Below are 26,428 nucleotides of genomic sequence, written 5' to 3'. Positions count from 1 at the left end.
CTTTATTCATTTTATCGCGGGTCCTGTAAGGACCTTCGTCCAGTGTAGTATGTCAATCAATTTGTATTCTCAAGTGGTGCCTTTGTGTCAAGGGACATAACGATTGTCCTTCAAATGGCAAGAAATATAGGACATTTTTTAAATCTTACAAAATTTGTTTATAACATGCAGCATACTTTTACCTCGATTTCTAAAATACTGCTGTTGTTTTTTAATGCATACTTTCAGGATGTCAATTTAATGCGGAGTATGAACTTTTGATACACCAAATTAATGTTTGTGCATCTGCTTGCTGCTGATTTATGTTCGCCTGGTATTTCATGTGGCCCAGCTGACATTTTCCAAGGGCTCTTCTACCCCGTCATGGTTTGCCACCCAATTTTAGACACATTAGCTTCTTAAAGCATATCTTTAGAATGCAAATTAATGCAAGTAATATAGCATATAAAAATTAAAAATGCGTATATCTCGGCCATGTCCTGTCGCATTTTTTAAGGACTTGTATTGTTAGGATTATGAAGACCACCGCTATCGAGTGCCATCAAAAAAGTTGTAAGTTTTCAATCGCGTTGGCCAACTGAAAAATACGAAAATTACAACTCTAGAATAACTCGAGAACCACAAGAACAATCAGGATCAAATTGGGCAGGATAGTAGTCCCGACGAATACGCTTCGATTGACACACGACTCGCAAGGTTCAAAAAGGATATGGCAGGATAATTAAAATCCTTGAATGCAATCACTACAAATACTTACCGTGATTATAAGAATATAAATCCTTAAGAATTTGGCCAAGATATGGCAACAAAAATGAATTAATATACTACCCAAGCATGGTTTTTGTATAATAAATAAAAACGCAAAAGATATTTGAATTCAATAAATATTTAATATCAAAATAGAATTGTATGAATAATGTTGAAAATGGTTAATAACACCTTTTCTGTTCGGAATTACAAAATAATTTGAAGAGTGTGATAATCATATAATCCTGCACCGATTCTGAGATACTTCTTGTTAGACACTTTGCTGTTATCGAGGCTGCTCGGAAAACAGACAAATGATTTCTTTTCGATAGAATGGGCGCAGGCGTATAACAGATCATCATTTACATATTTATTAAACGCACTTTTGTGAAAGTTCGTATGACGCTTCCACACATTATTGTATATCTTTTAATATATTCTTTTTTTGTTTTTTTTTTTTTTTTTTTTTTGTTTTTTTTTTTTTTTTTTTTGTGTATACTTTGTGTGCATAATATTTTCGTTACTCTTTTCGAATTGCGTAAAACATTTATCCTAAAACATTTCATATTTACGTTAAACGAACCGCGGCCAAGCACATTCGACAGACGGAAAGTGCTTCGCGCGCAGTTCAAAGATATTTTACGCAATTCAAAAATACTTCTTTTCTTTTCTCTTCTTTTTGAGATTAGTGTTTGTGTCTATGGATATTGAGGATGTTTTTGTATGGTAATAGGTTGAGGACTATGAGTGAGTCCTGGGACCCAAATGACTTTAGTGTGGGAGGCGTTATCTTGTTGTTGGGAGTTGTGACAATGAGGATAGAATTGAAGAAACCAAAACTGAAAAATACTGGATAGTTTGTTTTTGGATATGCTTGAGAATGATCTGTGGAAACAAAATCAAAGAACAAATAAAAAAAGCTGCAAGTAGAAACCAGATTAATTCGTCGTCCGTCTTCTTGGCTGAAAATAGAATATAATTTTCATAGATCTCATCTTCAAATAATGTCTTTTGATTCGGCTTTTCCTATGGCTGTCAGTTTCTTTTCAATTTTATCAGCTTGCAAATCAAAGCTCTTATGCGGTAGACAGAAGAGGAAACACTTCATTTGAATTGGGAAAAATAGTAGATAAGAAATGTGATGCCAGATGATGAGAACAAAAATTAGTGGACACGCAGTTTAAAACTTGATTTTGAGATTTGAAAACTGTACTTTGAAATCGCCGTTGTATAACGATAACAAAATGAATAATTCGAGTAACTAAAAACTTTGGTTCCCATTGGCTCCAAGTTTCGGCAGTCATCGATTCGATTCGACTTACTCTCATCTGAAATACACAGCATAGAAATAGGTTAATCAACTGATCGACAAACTTTTCTTTTTCTTTTCTTTTTTGTTTTAAGGGAGTTTTGTAATATTTCCTCGCTGATCAGAAACAGAGAATTGCGAACATTCTTTGCCCCAATTTTAATTAGTTTTTCTCAACTGTCACGCGATGTGTGAACATTTATGCAATATTTTCATAATTACAAGCTTTAATTTGTTATAATCTCAACTTAGCAAACCAATTGCCAGACTCTAGACACATGTCGAGCAACAGGTTTGCATTTAATTTTCTTGTATTTTTTTGCTCATAATTCGAAAATTGTGACAGACTTGCGGTTACGAAGCGTTTTCGAAAACAATTTCATTTATTTTCATTTGTTTTTTTTTAAATTTTTTTTAATGTATATTTTTTGTTTTATTTTTTTCTTTTCTTTTTTTTTAATTGTTTTCTGTTTTGTTTTCTTTTGCATTAAGTGCACACATCACGTACAACAGTTAACCATTTATTTATTTAGTGGGGTTTATTAATTTATTGGGGGACTTTAAGACAGCTCCACAATTCTCTGAAGCAGCCAAAGAGGATTTCGGTTAGCAAATAATAACTCACCGATTTGCAGTCTTTTAAAAGGCATTAAATAACGGGAATTCAGAACTACTCTGGAAGCAACTTTTTGAGTTAAGGCAATAAAATGGTGCGATTATGAATTTAAGGCGATTTCAAAGTCGACAACTGATTTCATGACTGCACAAATTTTTGTTTGGGGGTGATTGAATGGGAAATGTGAAATTTTGCTGAAATATCTCTGGAAGCGTTTCCTTTACTTGTACACACGCATAAGAACTCATGCAGTGGCATTTCTTCTCGTCCTTTCTTCTTCAGTTTCCGGATTTGTTTTTCTTTGTCTGGGTTCTCCAAATATACTCGAAATATGTGGCAATCTCTGACTTTCTCTTTACGCATTTTCTTCACTCTTACGATTCTGGCTTTCACATTTCTTCTTCTTGGAATTTATTGATCTTTTTATTGGGTTTTGGCTGGTTTCTTCAAGGTGACAGTCGAGGCAGCGACACGGCCGAGGCTAAGAACTCGAAGAGAGTAATTCAATTATCGGAAAAGGTATTTGAATATGCCAATGGATAGGATGAGAGTTAATGAGTGATTAGGATGACACTTTTATTTCGTTATGGCACTTTCGTTGCTTTATTATATTAAGGATAGTTAGGATCTTAAGATCGTATTGAAAATATGTTGTTTTCATTGTTGTTTCATTCGAGACAAACTCGGAATTATTTATGGGAGGTCTCTCCGCGACAAGCGACATTACCACAAACTTGTGTGTGTGTTGTGTATCTGATGTTGGTTCTGCGATCTGTAGCAGCAGGAAGAGCGGAGCTAGGATCAGACGCCGAGCCCTCGCTCGATCCGTCGATTTATTCGCTTTCGATTGAGATTCACACTTGTTCAGCGTGCGTCTCGTTTAATTTCGTTTATTTCGTGTGTGTTGTTTATGCGCTCATTTTCGTGCAATTTCTTCAGTATTGAGTTGTTTTTTCTTCTTTTTTTGTTTTGTTGCATTTCCCGCTGGCCGCGCTTCTATGGCTATCCTGCTTTAGCCGCTCGAGTCGCACACCCTTGCCGAGCGAGATGGACATATGTGTGTGTGGTTGGCAAAAGAGAGAGAGAGAGCGGAACGCACGCTCTCTCCGATTGCGCGCTATTGCTATCTTTCTCGCTTACATGTGATGCCACCCACGTACGAGGGAAGTATGTTGTTACGCTTCATCTCGTGTATGCTTCGAAGGTGGCACCAAAAGCAAGCACAAAGTATCGCGAGTATAAGTTTCATTTTTCATTTGTCCACCTCTGGGGCAAGTGTCTCCAACATAAGCGTTTTCCTATAAGGCGGCGGCCAGTTGAGAAATGCAATCGTGATTGATCCTCAGCCCTCAACTACGACATCCACGTCCAAGTCCACGTCCCGCTGCGTCCGCCCTGGGAGAGTTTCCCCTTCAATGAGCCGACGCCACAAACTGGAACCCGGGCACACACACACAGACACATACACAGTGGGCAACTTACGTGGCGCGGGAGCCTTAATTTCTGGTTGAAAACATCATCAGTAATTTATGGAAGTGATGGATGCAAATGGAAACTTCCCGAAGGAGAGTCACTGGGATGTGATGATTTGGCATATACAAATTTTTCGGCAACTTGAGGCTGCTTTGCTTTCACTACTATTAGATTTTGGAACTTCTTTTGATTTCTGCACAAGCAAAAAAAATATTAACAAAAAAACTGCACTTTTTAAAAAGAAAATTTAGAAGCTGCGGCCGTGTCGCTGGCTGAAGAGTTCTCAATCGACTGTGACCGACGATGTGCGACGAGCGACGATGTCGACTCGTTATCCTCGCAGTATCCTTGGCAACAGAACCCAGACCGGACCAAAATAGGGACCAGGTAGACGACGGGGTGAGTCGACCCTTCGCCTCGTTTTGTCTCCTTAAGCCGGCTCTTTGTTCCTTATTCTGCATTGCAGCTGCATGTTTTTCTGTTTTCTTTCTGAATATTTCCAGTTTCTTTTGTTTGCACTTCCAGGTAGACGGAAACTGAAGTTGACACTGATAACTGTAAAACGGCCAGGCAAGAGCCTAATTCCGCTATTCATTCGTTTCGCTCTACAGGCTGTTCCTTCAGTCGGCTTCGTTTACTGCTGGCAATGCCGTCAACGTTGAAATTGTATAAAATCTACTTCTGCTGCTGTTTTCCCACGAACAAAGTTTGACATATTTGCATTCATTGCATTTTTTGGGTAAAGAAGTTATACACATTTGCATTAAATACAGTTTTCGTGTATAGTCTTTGTTTAACCAAATTGTTTCTTTTCACATTGAAAATAGCTGCGTTTAGTTAGTTGCCAACCTCTTTACACATAATGCGTCGCATTTGCGATAAACTCTCTCTTAAACTCCTTCCCAAAAGAATGCCATCACATTAATGAACATTTAGTATTTAACTATTTTGCAATTAGTCGCAGCAATGGCCTTCCAAAGTGGGCGATCGTGCGCAGTGGTTGCTAAACACATCGCACAGCACTGCCTCAGCCTCAGCCGCGTTGCCAACCACATGGAAACACATGCACAAAGTATTGCAGCCATGTGGCAACACATGCACAATGTATTGCAGCCATGTGGCAACGCTGGCAACGCAGCTGTGCAGCCCTCGTTACTGTATAACGTGTTACGGTTACATTCAAATAAAATAAAGTTAGTTTCAACGATACAACAACAATGTTAACAAATATAATTACATAAATAAAAAAATATATAAAACCAAATTGAACTTAAAACAACTACTAAAAAAAAACAAAATAAATGTATGTACATAAATAAAAAATAAACTTAAATAGCAAAAATTGAACAAATAAAAATGATTTTAAAATAAATAAAAGATTCGTATACATACAATCGCAATTGTGACTGCATTGCAACTTAGGGTTCAGGACCAGCATCGAAGGCGGCATTGCGATAGCTCCCTTGACCATCAATGCCATGATGGACTCCACCTTTAGCTGTTCGTCCAAGTTTCGGAATATGTTTATTCTCTTGCTCATTGACATCAGTTTCGTTTTCTTGCTGCTGCGAGCAGTCCGTGTACTTATAATTGCGAGCGAGGAACAGAAATAGTAGAAGATTGACCAGCATCAAAGTGGCAAAGAGCGCAAATTCCGCCGACTGAGATTCGACAAACTTGACCTCAGCAATGACCACAACAATCATGTTGCCAATGGCCACCGAGAGCAGCCAACAGGCTTGCAGTACGGCTTTCATGCTCACAGGCGCTTGGGTAAAGGAGAACTCGAGTCCAGTTACGGAGAACATTATTTCCGCGGCTGTCATCACAATAATCTGCGGCAGCTGCCACAGAATTGACAGTGTTGGGGCGCCACCTTCAGTAGGCATCACTTCTAGCAGATTGTGTTGCTGCAAAAGGCGCGTGAGTTGTGAATTGAAGAAGCTATTTTATAGACTGATCTACTTACGTAGCCATCCTCGGCATTTCCCTGCACCAGCAGATTGTAAAGCCTACCGCTTTTGGCCTCGAAGCTTGCTGCCCGCTGCCCGTTGATATCCAATTCGCCATGGCCAAGCGCAACCTGGTGGAGCGTGGACAAGTTGCTTGTGTCCAGGGGAATGCTCCTCGAGAGAAGCACTGGACCCTCGTCCATCGGTGTGTTGAGGAGCGTACGAATCAGCGGTGATCTGGATGTGTGTTGATCGTTGCTCACATCTTCGGCGAATTCATTGAGCGCATCCTTGGCCAGAAAGTAGCTGACTGACTTGCCCGGCTCCAGTCGAACTTGCCCCTCAATACGGGGGCACTTGCTACTCAACTCCGCCGACTGCGCTGTGAAGACAAACTTCAACTCTGTGGGCTGAGGCACATGCAGACCAAGTGCGTTCCACATGCTCAGTGGCTCAATGCTGTGCTTAGCTGTTAATCTCTCAAGGTCTCCTCCTTCTCCAGCCGATGACAACGCGCTACTGAAGTCATAGCGACACGGCATGCCGTTGTAGAGACGCAGGTGAGTTAGATTTGGGTTAAGCGACTGCGACTGTTGTTCCAAACGCATTTCCAGAGCAGCCGAGATGAAGAAGCCAAACGAGGCCAAGAGCAGACCAATCGAGAGCTTCTGCAGCGGTCGCCGGATGCCAATGCGAGCGAGCAGCGGATAGACAACATAGTCGAAAAGCGGTATGAAGGCGAGAATGAGCAGCGGATTGATCACCTGCATCTGGTCGGGCTTAATCTCGTAGCCCCAGACAAAGCCGTCCATGTGGGTGGCCTGGAATGTCCAGCGCGATCCCTGCTGATCGGACAGCGCCCAGAAGATGGGGAATGGCACATAGAGCAGTAGAATCTTCACCAGACACTTTGTCTCATGCACCATCTTCTGGCCAACTACGGGCGTGGCATAGTCCAAAAAGTGCGCCATCCGCTTTTCCTTGCGATTCTCTCGCCATCCCTTGTACGCACTTGTTATGCACTGCGAGACGCCAAAGATCATGTTGCCCGCCGGCGGCTGGACGCGATAGCGACGTTTGCCGGCCACAAAGATCAGCATCGAGACGACCATGAGGATGGCGGGTACGCCAAAGGCCAGCGAATAGCAATCGTCTTCGCCAAAGCAATGGACATCCGCTCGCAGAATTGGCGTGACTGTCGTCGAGATCATCGAGCCAGCATTGATGGCGAAATAGAAGAGCGAAAAGAACTTGGCCAACTGCATGCTCTGCTCCGGCAACTGAAATTGATCGCCGCCAAAGGCCGAGACACATGGCTTGATGCCTCCCGTGCCCACGGCAATGCACAGAAGTCCTACAATCGTCACAATTCTGCGGAATTAGATGATCAAATTAGCAAGTGTTTACAAAGTACTCGCTCTCTACTCACTTCACTGGCATCCCCTCAAGGGGCACGGCGCCAATGGCCACCACGAGGGCACCCAAGCTGTACACCACCGACAGATAGAGTATCGTCTTGTACTTGCCCAGCCAGCCATCGGCAATCAGAGCTCCGAGCAGCGGAAAGATGTAAACCAGCATCGTGAATATGTGGAACAGCACCGTCGATGTCTCCTCATTGTAGCCCAGCTTATGTGTCAGATACAGCACGAGAATCGCTGTGCATATCAAGTGTGTCATTAACAGAGATGGAGAATTGGAAAAGCGGATAACTCATAGTTAACTCACCTCGCATGCCATAGTAGTTAAAACGCTCGCAGAACTCATTGCTGATGATGAAGCCAACTGCTTTCGGATACTCGAGATTCTGTAAACAAGTAAAATATATCAATTTCAGCTCTTCCTACTTATTTCAAATTCAAAACTACTTGAAATTAATCAATTAAACACAATTAGTGCGAGAATGAAGTGTTTTTATTTCTTCATTAAGCTAAGACACAAGTCATAGCACGCTTTTAACCAGTGCTTATTTGATGCAGCTTAAGAATCTCTAATCTCAGTAAGTCTTTATATATTTCAAATACTTAACACTGATTCAAAACTATTTCAAATTATTAATTACAATTAGACACGAAACGAATTCTTCAAATTACTGGTAAGACTTTTATGTGCTGTCTGTCATTCAAGCTGAAATATACACTTCTGGGAACTTTATTACAAACGTTCGTAATCATATACATATATAAAAGAAGTAAGAGAAAACAAATTCAGCTCTTTTCAAATGCAAAACACATTAAATTAATCAACTAATTAAACACAATTAGAGCAGATTATTTCTTGATTAAGCTAAGACACAAACCACAGCATGTTTTTAAACCTGTGCTTATTTGATACAGCTTAAACAGTTCCAATTCCAGCAAGTATCTATTTATTTCAAATTCCTCACACTTATTCAAATTATTAATTATAGTACAATTAGTAACAAAGTGTTGTCTGTCATTCAAGCTGAAATATACGCTTCTCAGAACTTTATTGCAATCGCTTGTTCAGCTAGAGAGGAAGTTGTGCGAAACAATCGTTTTATGAGGCAAAAATCAAGTGCAGTTTAATTGCTTTATTTTCCATAAAAAAACGGACAGCGGGTATCTACACATAACAGGTGAACTCAATCGAGCGTAGTTTTTTCTCTTTGGCTTATCAGAGTGTACCCATTTATTAGACCGATTGTTTATGACCTGGTAGCTGGAATTACCCATTAGTAAAACACAAAAACACTTTAGACTGCCCCCAAAAAAGGTTTCCAAATGATCTAATCATCATTGTACCCATTTCTCAACGACTGCTTCTAAGGGAGAAGGATGTTTTTTATGTGGTTCACAATTCAATATTCATAAATATAGCTTATAACCGAAAACCGCATTGTAATCGACACTGTTGGTCAGTTGGTCAGTTTGTCAACCGAGAACCGATCGTTTTAAAAATACACATTATTTATAACTATTCTTAGTCGATGTATGTGTTTATGTTTGTGTTTGCGTTGCACGCATTGTTGAACTTGACTGAGCCGCTATCAAATCACTCAGATGAGAAAGTGCCGCATCATTTGGCCGATGACTTGCCAAATTCTAGACCACTTACCAGACACCTCTATCCGTATCTGTATCTGTGTATGTGTCTGATAAATATATACAACTGCAGATAGACATCATTCTTTGGGGTAAGGGCATTCAAACGTCATCGTCATCGTCGTCGACATCGCGTCGCGTCGCGTCGTCTCATTATCAAAAGTACGAATAATTAAATTGTTATTTTCTAAATTTTCAAAAATAGCAACAAAAACTTGACTGTCATTTCCCATTCTCCGTCTCTGCCTGCTTCTCTGTTGGTTTCCTCTCTCGTCTAGCTGCATTTAAGTAAGTCACAAACAAGTAAGAAAGCTATAGACGAATGTGCTCGACTGTGAGATACCCTCTACCCACTAAAAGCAAAACTGTGCGGTATTTATTTAAAAATATACTGAATTAATATACCGAAAAAAAAAACTACAAATATACCAAATGGAATAGTTGGTATATTGTTTCAGTACATATGTACATACATTCAAAATATACCATAGTGTATATATACCAGATTTTCAGTCAAATCAGTATACAAATATACCAAATTGATATACCGTAAATATACTGAAAATATACCAAAAGCAATAACAGACCATTTTTGTGGCATTTCCTGCTGGCACAAAGTTCTGCCTTCCTTCTACCCTATGGATAGCGGGTATAAAAAAAGTACTTAGAATCGAGTGAACATGTTGTACCCTGTGTGTACTGGGTTCAATGGGGTATATTGCGTCTGATGACAACAACGATGTACATATGTGATTGGTATAGCATTAATCTGGATCTTGTCTGCTAATCGACATCGCTGTGAAAGTATGTTCTTCATCATTTGCAGGGTATTTGCTAGTCTGACAGCTCAAGACTCAACTCTCGAGAGCGACTCTTAGCTAGTTACGAGTTTAAATAACGAATATGAATGCAGCATTTATATGTAGATTCTTTATAGCGACTCTGACCTAGTGTTTGTTGTATGTATTTACTGACTGGCTTTGAAGATTTTGCATTTCCATACCCTGCATTAGTTGGTTTGACAGGGTGGTATAAATGTGTGACTATGCTAACATAAATTCCAATTTTCGAATGTGGTAAATTGAGTTTAAATAATAATTGCAAAACTATTATCGCTACGCAACTATCGATAGTATAAGGGTGTTATCGATAGATGGCTATTATATCTACGCAACTATCGATAGTATGTGACTGTTATCGATAGTACATGACTGTTATCTCTAGGGTTAAACTTGGACTACCGGGTATCTCCTAGTCGAGTAGTGCCGCGCACAACGTTCTCACTTGTTGATATTTGTTTTCGCTTTCAATTTGTAAATTTGTTTTGGTGTCGCTGTTTGTTGTTTTTTGTTGGATTTGCTGTCTGTTATTGTTGGTATTTGTCTATTGGCCTATTGGCCAAGGTAAACCGTAAACGGGTTTCCAGCTGCAGCTGTTGGCCAACTCAACGCTAGACAAATCGCGAATTCTGCGCACGCAACAACGGTTAAGTTAAAGCCAAAGTCAAGTCCACACCTATTAAAAAACACTACTGGAGTGAGTGTTTCTGAGTATGAGTGTGTGTGAGTAGTGAGTGTATTCACACACCCCCCGCTACACACTCTCCATCGATGCGAAAAGTGGATTTTCCAATTGCAAGTGCTGACAAATGTTTTATTTACTATTTACTATTCGCTTTGCGAGTCGATGCAATGAATTGATCGCTAAGAATTGAATTGAGTGTTGAGTATAGAACACATTCGATCTGTAAGCTTCTATCGACCAGGTGCGCAAACTTCTGGCAAATAAGAAATCTTGCTGGAGGAAAGATCAGATCGAGACATTTATCGATCTCCAGAGGTAAACCAACAATAAATTCATCTTAGATCTAATCTAATCTAATCCAATTGCACTCGACACATTCAATTCATACACATATGTTATGCATGTCCATTTAATAGTACAAGTGCAATAAACCTGATTTGTGCATATCTAATCATACTGTCCAGATTCTAGGAATCTACCTCAGACATTACAACTAGTATATCATATAATAATTGCACAATTTTCACACAGTTGAGGGGCACAATGCACGGCTGATGGACATACCCGATGACTAGCACTTAAAAGGGTATTATCAGTTTGCAGTTTGGTAAAATTAATGTATTTAAACTATATAGAACAACAAGATCTCATTTAATACTACAAAAGCAAAGTTGTATTCGTGAATCATGAATCAAAATCAAAACAATTGAACTGGTTTCGATTGAATAACAAAACCTCTCGTATATATATAACTTGCAGGTATCAGACCGTCGAACACACTCAACTACAGTTTTTTTTATTTTCAATTTCAATATGCAAATCTATTTATAAGCAAAGCACACATAACCTCACTTTCATGATTGTGACGTCACAGTCTTAAGTGTTGTTGCTTTGTTGTCTCGGCTCATTCGCTCGAACGAACGGTAACACAACGACAAACAGACATACAAACATACTTATTGAGCCGTGAGGAACGCATAGAAAGAAAACTGATGATTTAACCGTGAGAGATCGAAAGCTGCTGCGACTAATTGCCGAAGCGAAGAAGGGGAAGAAGTTGAAGGTGAAGGGAAGGCGGGTGCAATGAGGCGCAGCCATTGCGTCGTCTAACGTTTGGCTAGACTGCAAATTACGTACAAACATCCAGTATGTCAAGAAACTCTTTACACACTGAAAAAAAACATATTTTTTGACTTTTCATGCAAAAATAACGCCTTTAGTTAGTTTTTTTCAATATTTTTTTTAATGCAGAACTATTATATAACTAATTTTAAATGAGTATGTATTAAAATAAAAACAAAATAACGAATGGGAAAATTTTCAAGCAACAAAAAATGAGTATACACATTTTTGACACTGTCAAGAAAGTCTTTACACAAAAAACTTAAACTACAATAGTAATAGAAGAGTACTTCTTCCGCAGAATTAGTTGGCGGATGGTTTCATGCGAAACGACCTTGCCACACTCTTCTTCCAACTCCTTGGCAAGTGTTCTAGTCGAAATTTGGGGGTTTTGACGCACCTTACACATGATAAGGCGGTCTTCTTGCTCGTCAATCTTCTTCGTTCGACCACTTCCACGCTTTGCTTCCAGTCTTTCTTCGTTTTCTGCTCGATTTAAAACATTATAAACTGTTTTTCGGGACACACGAAACATCTCCACTAAGTAGCTCCGCTACAGATTTCACAATTTGGTGATTATAATAAATCAATTGGGTAACTTCATAAGTCAATCTAGCTCCAGGCATATTAAATAATTAAAAAATCAGTTTTTTTGTGACAAGTGCGCAGCAAGATTTCGCAATTGAATGAAAAGGAATGCAAAAATAGTGCATAGTGCAGAAGAATGGATAACGGAAAAGTTTCGTTTTTTCTAAAAATAGAACAAAACGGAATCGAAAAGACAAGTGTGTAAACACTTTCTTGACAGTGTCAAAAATGTGTATACTCATTTTTTGTTGCTTGAAAATTTTCCCTCTCATTATATTGTTTTTATTTCTGTATATACTAATTAAAAATTTGCTAAATAATAGTTCTGCATTAAAAAAATATTGAAAAATGGCGTTATTTTTGCATGCAAAGTCAAAAATTATGTTTTTTTTTTCAGTGTGTAAGGAGTTTCTTGACATACTGTACATATGTGGTTAAAGAACTGAGAACTGCCAACTTATGTTTAGCCAGCAGCAGGTTATTCAACTCTTTGCGGTTGTAAATGTAAATGTACATATGTATGGGTGTGTGTGTAAGTTAGTTATTTCTATGCACTATCGGTAACTGGGTCATCGCCAGTCTATTGCTTGTTGTTCCACAATTCTATTGCGAATCTCTCATTTCAATTTCGCTCGTTGATTAATTCAATCAATTTGCGCGGCAATAAAAGGATTGCCAGGCACGCACTTCGCCCTGATAGTCGTGTGACCAAGGTCAAACACACACACACATATGTACATTCGCATGCATTGCATACATGTATTTGCAGTTGCATTGAGAGTCGAGTCGTCTACCATCTTAAGTTAGGAATCTCTCTCTTTCTCTCACTGCCTTATGTTCACTTCAGAATGCAGCACATTCAAGTGTGTGTGTGTGTGCTTGTGTGTGTGCGCAGTAGACTTTCTCAATTGCCATCAGAAAGTGACAACAAACAGACGCCGCGACGTCGCTTTTGCTGCTGATTTCTTTTCCTTTTCAAGTTTAGGGCACAGCACTTAAACACACACACGTGCACACAAACAGACTTGTACACTTAAAGCTTTGAATGTTTGTATGCATGTGTTGGTATGTAATTGCGCAGCATCCATAAGCGACGCGACCGTTTAAGGTAGCGGTACATTAAGCTCACCTCTTGCTGCTTCTCTTGCTTCTGCTTCTCGTTAGTTGTCATCTCCTTTAATTTGCCGCCGACTTCGTTTGCGTTTGCGACTGCGACTGCAGCAGAGGCAGAAGCAGAGGCAGTGCTTGCCTTCTCAACATCGACAGGTTTCATTTGCAGTTGTTGTTGCCGTTCAACAATAAAATTTAATGCACATAAGCAAACAGACAACAGACGGAGGTAAAAATGTGGGAGCGCACACACTCACACATATACACGCACACAGACAAAATTAAGCGCGAATTGTAAACACTAAAAACAAGCAAAAAAAAAAAATAAAACAAGCCTCGCCTCAAGTTCACAATTTGCCACTTGAAATTGGAATTTAATGTGCTGCCAAAAAACGCACGCGCGTGTTGCAATTATTAATCTGTTACAAAAACCACTGGTAGGAGAGGGGGGAGTAACAGTAACGGTCACGTTTACGCCACAAAACAACGAACACCACAAATTCTGGACAGCAAATGATCTGCGACTCTTGTGCAAACTGCACTTTAACCAAAATGCCAGACGAGACAAACGGCAAAAAGAACAACAACAAACACTAGCGCCATCGTCAGCATCTGCGTCGACGGCGCTGTCAACGCAGCAACACCACAACAACCCAACAACACAACAACAACAATCAATGCAAACGAGCAGTAATACACGAAACACTCAGTGTTAATATTTTGGATATTCAAAGCACCAGAGGGGGAAGGGGAGAAACGGGGGGAGGCAACGACCGTCGTATATCTGCTGCTGTGTTAATTAACATAGATCAGCACCAGTGCTTTACTCTCTCTCTCTCACCGGAGGCTGGCTCTCCCTCTCCCCATAGCGTGGTGGCTGCGCACACTCCACTTAGAGAGCTTAGTGCAGTTTAGTTGAGCAGCGCAGTCGCAGTCGCTACGCGAGAGCGAGATCGAGAGCTTTGGCATTAACATTGTCAAGTTCAATGCTGATAAACGCTGCCTCTGCCTCTGCCTCTGCCGCTGTCTCTATCTCTGTTATCCACTCACTGTAGACAACCTAATTAGCTTGCTTCTACGATTAGTTCTACAGTGCGTTTAACTATCTCAAGACTTAAAGTATGCACATACATATATGTAGATTCACTTTCTGTTAAAGAAGATTCTCTTACCTTAAATCGGTCCTGATCCTCACTTTCATTAATATCGGTTCGTGTATCGCTCTCATCAGTGTCGAATTCGGTTTCACTTTCCACTGGTTTTTTTAGTGGATGGCGAACAGCATATGCTCCTTTTTTAGGCACCACTTTGCTCAAATGATAATGATCGACGCATTATTAAGGGAATTTTAAAGAATTCCAAAACTCACCTTTGGAAGCGTCCGATGTGGAACAAAGGGTTTGATTCAGCGGCCGGGCTTTTCCCAGATGAACGCATAATTTCTGGTACATTTGGGTCTACAATGTCGAATTTCTATAGTATAATTTCATTAGTTTGACAGTTGTCTCAGGGACAACCTTTCGGGTTTGCAAACTGCAGTTTGAACCTTGATAATCTCTGCATGACTCCGATGTAATCTGTGCGATATTGTCACCTGACCAAAGGGTTTAATCGCAACCACGGCGCGTGCTGTTTCCACCCTTTCAAGTGGACAAAGTTAAGAGTTATCAACGTTGTTATTAGGAATAATATTACTCACCTTTAGTAGGAAATACTTCACATACTTATAGGTATATGAATCGTTGAAGTTCAGCTTTCGTTTCTTGACCTACACGGAGAAATGAAAAGCAGTAGTATTTTAGAAATAAAGAATATAAAGAAGTCAACATAAATCTAATTGCTACAATATATGAATCAACTGAGTTCCTAATTCATTCCAGATTATCCAATAAGTGCTTATCAGTATACATATATATTAGAAACTCAGTAGATTTATATGGGGTTTTTCTAGACAGCGATTGCTCAATCATTGGGACGCATTGTGAAGCCCCAACAAAGGGGTTGCAATGTCTCAAGACCTTCTAAACGTGATCGGCTCAGCAATGTGATTTACTTGAACTATATCTTGCTGTTGGACTGTTGCCACAACACTCTAGAGCCATTGTCTTTAGTTTGCAATTGTGTGATCATTATCATTATCGTGATCGTTATCGATATTCTATAAATGTGCATGCACTCGTTGCTCAAATGTAGTTGTAGCTGTAGGAATTTCAGCCTCAGATATGGGCCATGCGCTTCTCTTAATAGCCTTAATAAACGCTGTTACTCAATCCATTCATATATATTCGAATCGAATACTTAATAACACCCTGATGGCGTGCAATCTCAAGTCAAGTCTCAAGTTGGTATCGCCGAGAGCTCATGACCAAATGACAATCGTTGAATCGAAAGCAAAAATAACAGCAAAAATAAAAAAACAAAAAGGAAAATGAAAACGACAACAAAGTGGTTAATAAATCGCTTACAGCACCTAATAACAGTGTCACACAATGCAATAGTCATGTTTTTTACCCATATAACAACGCACACACATCTATGTTTGTGCGTTGGGCGGCATGTGTTAATCTTTGTGGGTATTATTATGGCGTCGCAATCGTAAATACTATTCACACTTATCGGCAGAACGATTAAGTTCATAAAACAAAATCGGTTGTCGCGCAGGGATCGAAATGGAATCGGTTCGAAACGAGAAACGAGTTGATTTGATCGCAATTGATTAAGTCACTGAATGCCCCACCTGATCAAGGATTGGCAAAACTTTCAAAAGTGTGAATATTTATGGGCTAAGGGAATCGAGAGTTGTGTGACATAACCTCACAAAAACTCTACTGCGCTGCACACCATAAACGCATCTCACACACACACATATATATATATATATACTACACTCTGATATCTTGGAAATTATCTAAACTAGTTGAGATAAGCAATGAATTGACACGAAAATATTTAATTAATGACGCCGCAGACACGACTCTCGACACGACGACGAGGCTGCTGTTTGCCAGATAACACCAGCCTGCCCCGATATTGGATTCCCCTTTGTCAAGTACTCTATATATGTATATGGAGAGCACAGAGATGAAAATAGATGTTGATGGGTCAATTCTTCTCTGGTGAAGACGTTTAGAGAAGGATTTATAAATTTAAAAGATGCATCATTACTAAAGTGTAACGATAGTATATCGATAGTATGTGCATCTAGTTGTTTTTTCTATAGCGAAGACTATTACAGAAGAATCTAAAAATAAAGATGCATCTGCAAGTGTAACGATAGTCTATCGATAGTATGTGCGTCTTCCATGATCTCTAGATACTAGTTCATCTTTAGTTGATTTAAATAGAGATGAGCAATGGTCTATCGACGATGATTTGCGCTACCACTGAGATCTCTGTTGGATTAGAGGCTTTAGAGACTTTCGACCGGTTCGATTGGCCCATAAATTAACGCAAGTTGTGAAGGACGCGGGCGGGCATTATAAATAAGTGCGAGTACTTCAGCTGGTCGGTAGCGATAAGCTGATAAGCCAACTAACGGAGTTGCGGCTTATCAGCATTGTACACGTTGCGCTACAATCCAAGTTCCCAAGTACCCCATCAATTGCACAGCCCAAGCGATTAATGGCTAATGCCTAAATGGCCAGGCAGGTGGGCGAAAAAGACGAAGAGCACAACTGTTTTGGGGGAGGAGGGAAAGGCAGCGACGACGCCTTCACACGGCACGCGCGCAGTCGCAGTCGAAGTCGAAGTCGTGTTGCGTCGCTTCTCGTCTCGTCTCGTCTCGCTGTCGCTGTCGGTGTCGCTGCCTGCTGATGATTGACTGACTGCGACGCTGACGTTAACAACGAAGCGACGGCTTCTTAGTTGACTTACACACATCGGACATCAGTCAGTTGATCGCCGTTGGCGGACTTGGACGCGCATCGCTTCGCTTCGACTTCGCGTTGCTATCGATTACGATTTCGATTCATTTTGTTTGTGCTCTGCCGTTGCATCTATGTTTAAATGTTTATTTTAATGTGAGTTACTAAAGTAACCAAAACTTAGCTCGTTATTTGTGTTCACTGTTTTTTTTTTTTTTGGTTGTTTGTTTTTTCTTTGCAATTTGTTTTAATTCGGTCGAACTTTTATAATGAACGCTAAATAATTCACTTGTTTGTTGTTTCAACTTTTCATGATACTTAATTATTGTTTTGCTTTACGAGCTTCCTTTTCGGTGACCGCTTTACGTGCTAATTACGATCAAAACCAAAAACAAAAAACAAAAAAAGAAGAGAATTACTTATTCAGTTGAACGTCCCATGAGTTTACTTTTCCATATTACAACCTGTTTTATATTTTTTTATGTTTCACACAACTTTTTTCTTTCTTTTTTTTGGAATTTTTGATTAAATTGTGTTTTTTGTTTTTCGGAGATTTTGAAAAAAATATCGAGTTCTGATTTCTCTTTCTCTTCAATTTCAAGTGTCGCAAAACGGATGTGAAGTGAATACAACCCGATTTGAAGAGCAAGAAGCCCCGACATCAACATGCCGGACAATGATAATGGTATTAGTTAATTTAACTTTAACGATAAACCTCCCTCCCCACCCTTTAAAAGGACTCTGCAATTATCGATAAATTACGGATTTAGTTTCGGACTGTTTGTGTATCTGTAAATCTATTCCACTATCATGCTCAACAGGCAGATTAGATTCACCAGTATCTGCAATAATATAATAGGCGATTAGCTATTAATTCATCGTTTTGCAATTTTGATATGATGAGTTTGCATAGTTTCCAAGAACCCGCAAATCTATCGTACTGCGGTAATCTTATCGTTCGCCAAAGAACGAGAGCGATAAGTGCCGTGTGTTCAAGTGTTTAGAGGATGATGATGGTGCACCATAGCGTGACTTTGCTGTAGCTCGAGCTGGCTGCGCGTTTCGCTTTCGCAAAGCAATTCCAATTTTGGAAAAATAGGCACAGCTTGGCTTATGGCATGTACTTTGATGACTTGTTGCACTCGATCGGTCGATCGATTGATCAAACGATCGATAGTAATCAGCTATCGCGTATTTTGCATTTTCTTAACATAATTGAACCATAGTCGATAGTAATAAGCTCTCGAGTGTTTTGTATTCCTCGTAGCTTGATGAAAGTATCTAATAGATCGATTAATCAATCGATAGTAATCAGTTGTCGAGTATTTTGTTTTCTTCTAACTTGATGAAACTATTCAAAAGATCGATTGATCTATCAATAGTAATGAACCATGCAGTCTTTTGTATTCTTTTAACTATCCACTAGAGCATGTCAATTCTCGCACACAGCTGGCGCCGGTAAATGTCAATTGCATTTGCAATGAGATTTACGGGGCCATAACTTCAAAATTGACTATATTGTTAAAGGCATTAGGAATAATTGCCTTTGGTATTCCCCACCACAAGTGACGGGGTGTTAGCTAATTCTAATTTCCGATAGCCACATGACTAATTGTCGTTGCAATCTGGCTGACGAATCGCACAGAGGCTGCTATTGAGAGTTGCATTATTATAAATGCGGATGCAAATGCTAAGATTTGTGTGGATCTCTCACTCTATGATGCCAAGATACCCTGTGATGCATATATATGATGATGATGATACTAATGATATAAATTTAGTCTGAAACATGGATGGGTAGGTTCTTTCTTCATTTTAACGACTTGTTTCAAAAATGAACGAATAATGGGAATAACAGGGTATTACCTCTGTCGAGCATACCCTAAACTCCAGTTTGACAGTTTGACTAGCTAGCTGCTGCTCAATTAGTCATTAACCATAAAGTTGTAATTACGTCGAGTGGAGTCGAATCATTACATCCGCCGGCAGAACTTGCCAAAAACTGAGAACTGCGACCGATAAGCTTTTGCTATTGCTATTGTGTTGTTGTTGTCGTTGTATCTGTATCTGAACCTAGCAATTAAGTGTAACAAGTCAATCAGTTGGTTGTGCAAGAGTGTGTGTGTGTGTGTTGTATCTGTCAAAAAGTTTGCAACATCATAGCTATTCGCGTACAGCGATTGCGAGTATTACGAAGAATGCTGAGCGGGAAAGTACGTACCATAAAAGAGGAGAAGGGGTCTGACTCTTTTTTAGTTTTTTGTTGTTTGTCTAGAAATATTATCGCACTTGGCAGTAAGGATCCAATAAATATGGCAAGAGTCACAAAGCGTCGGCTTAATCGCTTGTAAATCAGTTAAACGCCAACAGCAGGCAATTGCGACAATAGTTAACAAACATACGGATAACCGTCAATGCCCAATAATGCTTGATAGAGAGACGATAGATGATTTCTCTGATACCAACGACAATCGCTCGCCAAAATCACCCCGTCATATACAATAAATACTCTTATGCAAAGATATACCTACATAATATGTATGTATGTATGGCTGTATATATAGACCTGAACTCAGCTGCTAGAAATTTACGACCCTCTAGTTGTTCGTTCAAGTGGTAATCACAAAGCGATTCCATATCGATATGGTACTAGTTAGTGAGAACACTCATTATACCCACTCGCACGTCCGCCTCAAAAATACTATATACTATACTATATATATGGTATCTATATACTGACGAGCAAAACTTGAACACAACTTTAAAACTCAGTTTCTTAGTCTTGTTTTGTTGATATATTCATTCACTACATTTCTAGATAATAGGAATCTAAAATGCTAAAGCAAACTGTAAAAAGAAATCGAATGTTAGTTAGCCTATACAATTGTCCTCCACAATTCTTTCATTCACTGATTAAACTTAGAAAGTTCAAACTTTTTAATCTTTTCCTCATTAAACGTGGATGCACTTGATTAGCAACCACATACAATAAAATTAGTTTACTTATATAAAAACAAAATCAACGTGGGCGAAGCTGCAGGCTTAAACATTTATATGCCTATTATACGACACCCTTTCTTTCTTGCACCTGCCTATTACTCGACCACAAATTAGATTTAGCACCTGGAAGTCATCTACGAAATTGATTGTTCCCCATGTAATTTAAAAATAGAACAACTTGGCAGTAAAAAACAAATAAGAAAGCAACACTCGAGTGCTCAACTGTAAAATACCCGTTACCCATTTTGAGAAAAAAACCAAAAACATTTATTTTAAAATATACCAAATTAATATACCAACGGGTATATTTGGTATATTTATGTCGTACTACATTCAAAATATACCATAGAGCACCAACTATAAGAGATTATCAGCCAAAGTTTTCTAAAAAAAATACCAAATTAATATACCGCTGAAATACTAAAAGTGTACATTCGGCTATATTTGGTATATTGAAATTATACAACACTCAAAATAGATCGATTGATCTATCTATCAGTCAAATTGTCATACACAAGTTTTTCTAAATGACATCTATATTTTTTATCCGATCACAGCCAAATACTATAGTTATTATACTATATATATTATACTATATACTATATACCGATTCGATTATTGTCGATTGGAAACAAGCTTGATCTTCATGCAAACATTACAGCTGCTGTCGAAAACAAGTAAGAAAGTTACAGTCGAGTGTGCTCGACTGTGAGATACCCGCTACCCATTTTTAATAAGGGCAAAATATTGCGGTATCATTTTCAAAATATACCGAAAATACTAAAAATATAACAAATGGTATGTTTGGTATATCGATATAGTACACCATTCAAAATATACCATAGACGGCACGATGTGCCAGATTGTCGGCCAAAGCAACTCAGACCCCTAGTAAGTACCGTTTTTGCCCATACAAAAGTATTTCTTTAATAACTTCCACAATTTTTATCTGGTCGCAACCAAATCATAACTACTATAATAATTATAGTATATACCAAAATTCGCAACTCTAGCTTTAAAATTACGCTTGTTATTTTGATTTGCGGGGGCGGAAGTGGGTGTGGCAAAAATTTGAAACAAACTTGATCTGCGTGCAAACATAACAAATGCTGTCGAAAAAAAATTATAGCTCTATCTCTTATAGTCTCTGAGATCTAGGTGTTCATACGGACAGACGGACAGACACACAGACGGACAGACGGACATGGCTATATCGTCTCGGCTGTTGACGCTGATCAAGAATATATATACTTTATAGGGTCGGAGATGCCTCGTTCTGCCTGTTACATACATTTCCTGCCGGCACAAAGTTATAATACCCTTCTACCCTATGGGTAGCGGGTATAAATAGTTATGTTTACACGGCGGACGGATAGACGGACATGGATATACATAAAATATAATAAATAATATATTAATATGATGTAGATGACTCCTACTGCCTGTTACATTCGTTCTTGTATCATTTATTCCCTTTTATTATTTTGTGATATTGCGTAGAGATGCTTTTTTATGAATGAATACATAGCCAAGGAGCTTTATTTGATAGTCGAGCAATTCACACGACATTGGCCTACTTGAGGGACCTGAAGTTCTATGAATGAAACTGATCGATTAACCGAGTTATCAGCGTCAATCGGCAATCGACAGCGACAATGTGTTGTTAATGTCCCTATCATTGGGCATTGGGCTAGCCACACATTCGAATTTAAATTCGCATTCACATTTCAATTCGCATATAAATTTACAATCGCATTCACGTTTGCGATGTTTTATTTCTATTTAACATTTTTCGGCCAAGTTTGTTGATAGTTCCGACTGCGACATGTTGGCTGCCCCGACTTCAAACATTTTGCCGCAACGCGATACCAAGGCTGATAAGCACTTCTCTGATATGCATACGAGCACTCATAACAATGCCATTCAGCGGGTAATCATTTAGGCATCCGGGCAGAGGGGTTGGGGAGCCACTAAAATTGGAGTAGCTCCACATTATTTGGACGTTCGCTTGTTTATGGCCCCAATGTGTGATGCGACATTAAACTCCCTGACTATGTACGGCTATTTTGGGCAATAACAATAAATGTTTATCGGGCGACAAGCGATTAACTTAGCGTCCGTCCTCTGGCCAGGGGAAGCGAGGGCGTGTAGACTGGAGGCTGTTGGCTAAACTGGCAGGAAGTGAGCGTCCTTGACTCAAGTAGTTGCCATAAAACTACGTGCGCATTCTCAACTGCGTATACGAAGCTTTCGAAAGTTGATTGATATAGAACTCCGGGTGTACGCTAGTAACTTAGCTGCTTGCTATGGAGCAATTGAAAGCTGCCTGCTACGGCACTGACAACAGATTGGCAATCGAAAGCTGGCTGCTAATTTTGCTCAATTCGCCAAACGGACCGCAACATTAAAGCAGAAGATTTATGGGATGCATTCAACATGCGTTATCCATTTATGATGGCAAACATCCATAAATACCCCATATCCCAGTCTCAGTCTCAGTCACAGACCCAGACCCGGACTATATATAGAGTGACAGCCAGCAACTGTGACTGTGACAAGTGACAAGCCAAATGCCTATAGATTTATGAAGCACACACATCAAATTCTCACTCACGTTCATTATATGCGAGTAAGATCATAAGATCTTAGTCGAGTGCTAATCAGGGCGCGTTACGCGCATCAAATCTCAATTCAGATGAAGAGATTTGGTGTATAAGGCGATCTGCGTTTCGCTTTCTGATGAAATTTGAGACAATATCAATTTGTGTTGCTCTGATAGCTTGCAATCATCATGGCGAACCCGGCGGAGACAGTTCCGCTTCTAGGTGGCTCTCTTTACTACTACTTTGCCTCATACTGATTCTCTCACTCTGATCCTGACCAAGCGGGAACGTTCACTAATCCCCAAAGACTATTCTCTCTACACTTGCAGAAATCAAACCCGCAGAGGCCAGCACAGATGCTGCTGCAGAACCTGCAACTACCTCCCCAGCAGCTGCGGTAGCTGATCAGCCCGAGACAAAATCAGAGGTTGTTGAGGCCACCAAGCCAGCAGCAGAAGCAGCAAGCGAGCCTCTATCTGAGGCAGAGCCGGCAACGAATGGCAAAGCCAGAAAGTTGTCTGACGTAGACGAATCGCCGCAGGAGTCAAAGAAAAATGGTGGTGAACTAGTCGAGAGTAATAACTTTTCTAATGCTGTGGAGGCAGAGGGTCAGGAAAAGGTAAGTTCACATGGATATTGGACATCGCTAACCCACACCAGTCCAGACCAAACCAGACTCTAACTCTGTTCTCTGATCATCGTTGCAGAAACTGCCCTATCCCAAGTCCGTGTTCTTTATCATCAGCAACGAATTCTGCGAACGATTCAACTACTATGGCATGCGCAGTAAGTAGCCTCGAATTTCTCCTTGTTATTCCTAGCGTCCGTTCCGTTTTTAAAACAAAGTTTCCTTGCAGCTGTCCTTGTGCTCTATCTGAGCCGTCAATTGGGCTATTCCGAAAATACGGCCACTGTTGTGTTTCACGTTTTTACCATGTTTGTGTACTTCTTGTGTGTATTTGGTGCCATTATTTCGGACTCCTGGCTGGGCAAATTCAAGACTATATTGTACTTATCCCTCGTCTACATCTGTGGCTCGGTTCTCCTCACTCTCGGCGCTATTGGACCCCTAAATCTGCCGGTGGAAACGTTCACCATACTCGGTTTAGCGCTCATTGCGCTTGGTTCGGGTGGCATAAAACCTTGTGTCTCCGCATTTGGCGGCGATCAGTTCAAGGTCCCCGAGCAGGTGAAACAGATCACATCGTTCTTCTCGCTCTTCTACTTCTCGATCAATGCAGGCTCATTGATCTCGACAACGGTGACGCCGATTTTGCGTGAGGATGTCCATTGTTTCGATGACAACAACTGCTTCCCCTTGGCCTTCGGTGTGCCCGCCATTCTGATGATTGTCTCCGTGCTGATCTTTGTTCTCGGTCGACCACTGTACAAGATCAAACCGCCGGCAGGAAACATGGTAGTGCTGGTAAGCAGCACAATCTGGACAGCAATCAGGACTAAGTGCAAGGAGAAGAAGACCAATCCACGCGAACACTGGCTCGACTATGCGGATAAGAAGTACGACCGCCAGATGATCGACGATGTTAAGGTGCTGATGCGTGTCCTCTTCCTTTATCTGCCGCTGCCCGTCTTCTGGGCACTGTTCGATCAGCAAGGCTCCCGCTGGACTTTCCAGGCCACACGCATGGACGGCGACATGGGCTCGTGGGATCTGAAACCAGATCAGCTGCAGGTGCTGAATCCGTTGCTTATTCTTGTCTTCATTCCACTCTACGATGTCGCCTTCTATCCCGCTTTACGACTTGTTGGCATCCGGCGTCCACTGCAAAAGCTTACCATGGGCGGCATTTTGGCCGGCATTGCGTTCATCATTTCCGGCATTGTGGAGTTGAATCTGGAGGTGAGTGTGCTTACGTCACTAACGTCTTGCGTCTTCGTATCGATGTCAACTATGCACCAACTGCTGTTACAGCTGCTGTTATCTTCTCCTGCTTTACACTCTTTCTATCTTTTTTGTCTCTTTTTCGTCTCATTGCACGCCCATTGTCGCTATCGCTGTTGCTGTTGCTGTCGCTGTCGATGTAGAAAACCTATCCCGTATTGCCCTACAGTCACAACACCCAACTGCGCGTCTACAACACCGAGAATTGCGCCTACCATTTCGAGACCAATCTGACCAGTATTCCTAGCTTCGATGTGGAGCCCTCTAGTGTCTACACAAAAACTGATGTCTGGCTAGACGATGTGCCCACTTATCTGCAATACACAATCACACCGGGAGCCGGTTGTCCCGAATATGAGGGTGGCATTCACCGCCTGACCGACAACACCGCCTGGTCCTTGTTCCTCAATTCGGGGAATAAAACCGGCCCTGCAACCTTCTGGGAGGAGGACTTTGTGAACAAACCCTCCGACAGTTATCCCCTCGTTCGTACCGTGGCCAATTTAGTGCAAGAGCGTGAGATCAGATGGGTGAGCAGCAAGAACTCTTACGAGGCCACCGAGACGAATTTAACTCGAGTGAACTCCAACAACTACGATGTGTACATCGACGGTACGCCCTACGGTAACTTCCGCATTCACACCGGCGGTGTTTATACGGTCCTCATCAAGGAGAATCCCACTGGCGTCTATGAGCTGACGCTACACGAGGTGACCGAATCCAATTCAATGAACATTCTCTGGCTTATACCACAGTATGTTGTGATGACACTCGGAGAAGTGATGTTCTCGGTGACGGGTCTTGAGTTCTCGTATGCCCAAGCGCCGCCCAGCATGAAGTCTGTGCTGCAGGCATGTTGGCTCCTCACTGTCGCCTTTGGCAATGTTATTGTTGTGATCATTGCGGAAGCAGCGCTCTTCGATTCACAGGCCAGTGAATTTTTCCTATTCGCCGGTCTCATGTTCATCGACATGCTGATCTTTATGTTCATGGCTTACAACTACAAGCCCAACGATCCTAACAAGAAGAACGAGGAGATTGAACCGTTGACCGGCGATGTGAATAAACAGATCGAACCGCTGTCAACGGGCGTTCCCAACAAGGCACTGGAGGTCAACGAGTAGAGCTCATGTTCTCCGCCCAATTATGTTGTGTATTATATGAAAATTGTCCATTCCCATTCCCATTCTATTCCCCATCCTAATCCTAATCCCACACTCCTTGTGCGTGTCCATTTACAATGTAAGTGAAGCTCCTCTGCTCGCGTCTGTGAGCTGTTTGTTGAATATATATGACAAGACATACGTATTAACTAAACTAATCTAAATACAAATAAAATAAACTTGTAATCATATAAGTACATGTGTTTCTCCTTCTTCCTTTTCAATTCGTATCGTTTCGCTTCGTTTGTTTATCTCTTCGGCACCCAAATATTAAGCTGTTCTATCTTATCTACAATCTATCCAGTCCTATCTGTGTTTGTATGTGAGCACAATCTCTCTTGACGTCAAGGTGCTAATTGCTGCCAAGTCTCAGAGTTTCTCTCAAGTTGA

At 40.5% G+C, this 26,428-nt stretch overlaps 2 protein-coding genes across 4 annotated transcripts; one reads left to right on the top strand and one right to left on the bottom strand.

Annotated features, from left to right (window-relative positions):
* Positions 1 to 1,116: 1,116 nt before the first annotated feature.
* Positions 1,117 to 15,084, bottom strand: LOC132796302 (peptide transporter family 1). Of its 3 annotated transcripts, XM_060807423.1 has the most exons (7): positions 15,024 to 15,084; positions 14,876 to 14,963; positions 14,679 to 14,817; positions 7,826 to 7,904; positions 7,527 to 7,755; positions 6,115 to 7,468; positions 1,117 to 6,055 (listed from the first exon to the last, which is right to left on the bottom strand). In XM_060807423.1, exons 1-7 carry the CDS (start codon positions 15,067 to 15,069, stop codon positions 5,564 to 5,566), a joined length of 2,427 nt encoding a protein of 808 aa, XP_060663406.1. In that variant the 5' UTR covers positions 15,070 to 15,084; the 3' UTR covers positions 1,117 to 5,563. The 3 variants fall into 3 exon arrangements, with proteins under 3 accessions (XP_060663406.1, XP_060663407.1, XP_060663409.1); XM_060807424.1 differs by lacking the exon at positions 15,024 to 15,084 and having other exon boundaries at positions 14,679 to 14,812; positions 14,876 to 14,978; XM_060807426.1 differs by lacking the exons at positions 14,679 to 14,817; positions 14,876 to 14,963; positions 15,024 to 15,084 and adding an exon at positions 13,526 to 14,033.
* Positions 15,085 to 17,368: 2,284 nt separating this feature from the next.
* LOC132796303 (peptide transporter family 1-like) lies at positions 17,369 to 26,232 on the top strand. The gene is made up of 6 exons (XM_060807427.1): positions 17,369 to 17,525; positions 17,972 to 18,054; positions 23,302 to 23,591; positions 23,680 to 23,758; positions 23,830 to 24,833; positions 25,019 to 26,232. The coding sequence occupies exons 2-6, from the start codon at positions 18,036 to 18,038 to the stop codon at positions 25,997 to 25,999; spliced, it is 2,373 nt and encodes a 790-aa protein (XP_060663410.1). The 5' UTR covers positions 17,369 to 17,525; positions 17,972 to 18,035; the 3' UTR covers positions 26,000 to 26,232.
* The last annotated feature ends 196 nt before the right edge of the window (positions 26,233 to 26,428 follow it).

The sequence above is a fragment of the Drosophila nasuta genome, chromosome X (genome assembly GCF_023558535.2).
Source record: "Drosophila nasuta strain 15112-1781.00 chromosome X, ASM2355853v1, whole genome shotgun sequence".
NCBI lineage: Eukaryota > Metazoa > Arthropoda > Insecta > Diptera > Drosophilidae > Drosophila > Drosophila nasuta.
This window is presented reverse-complemented; position numbering and strand designations above follow the sequence as displayed.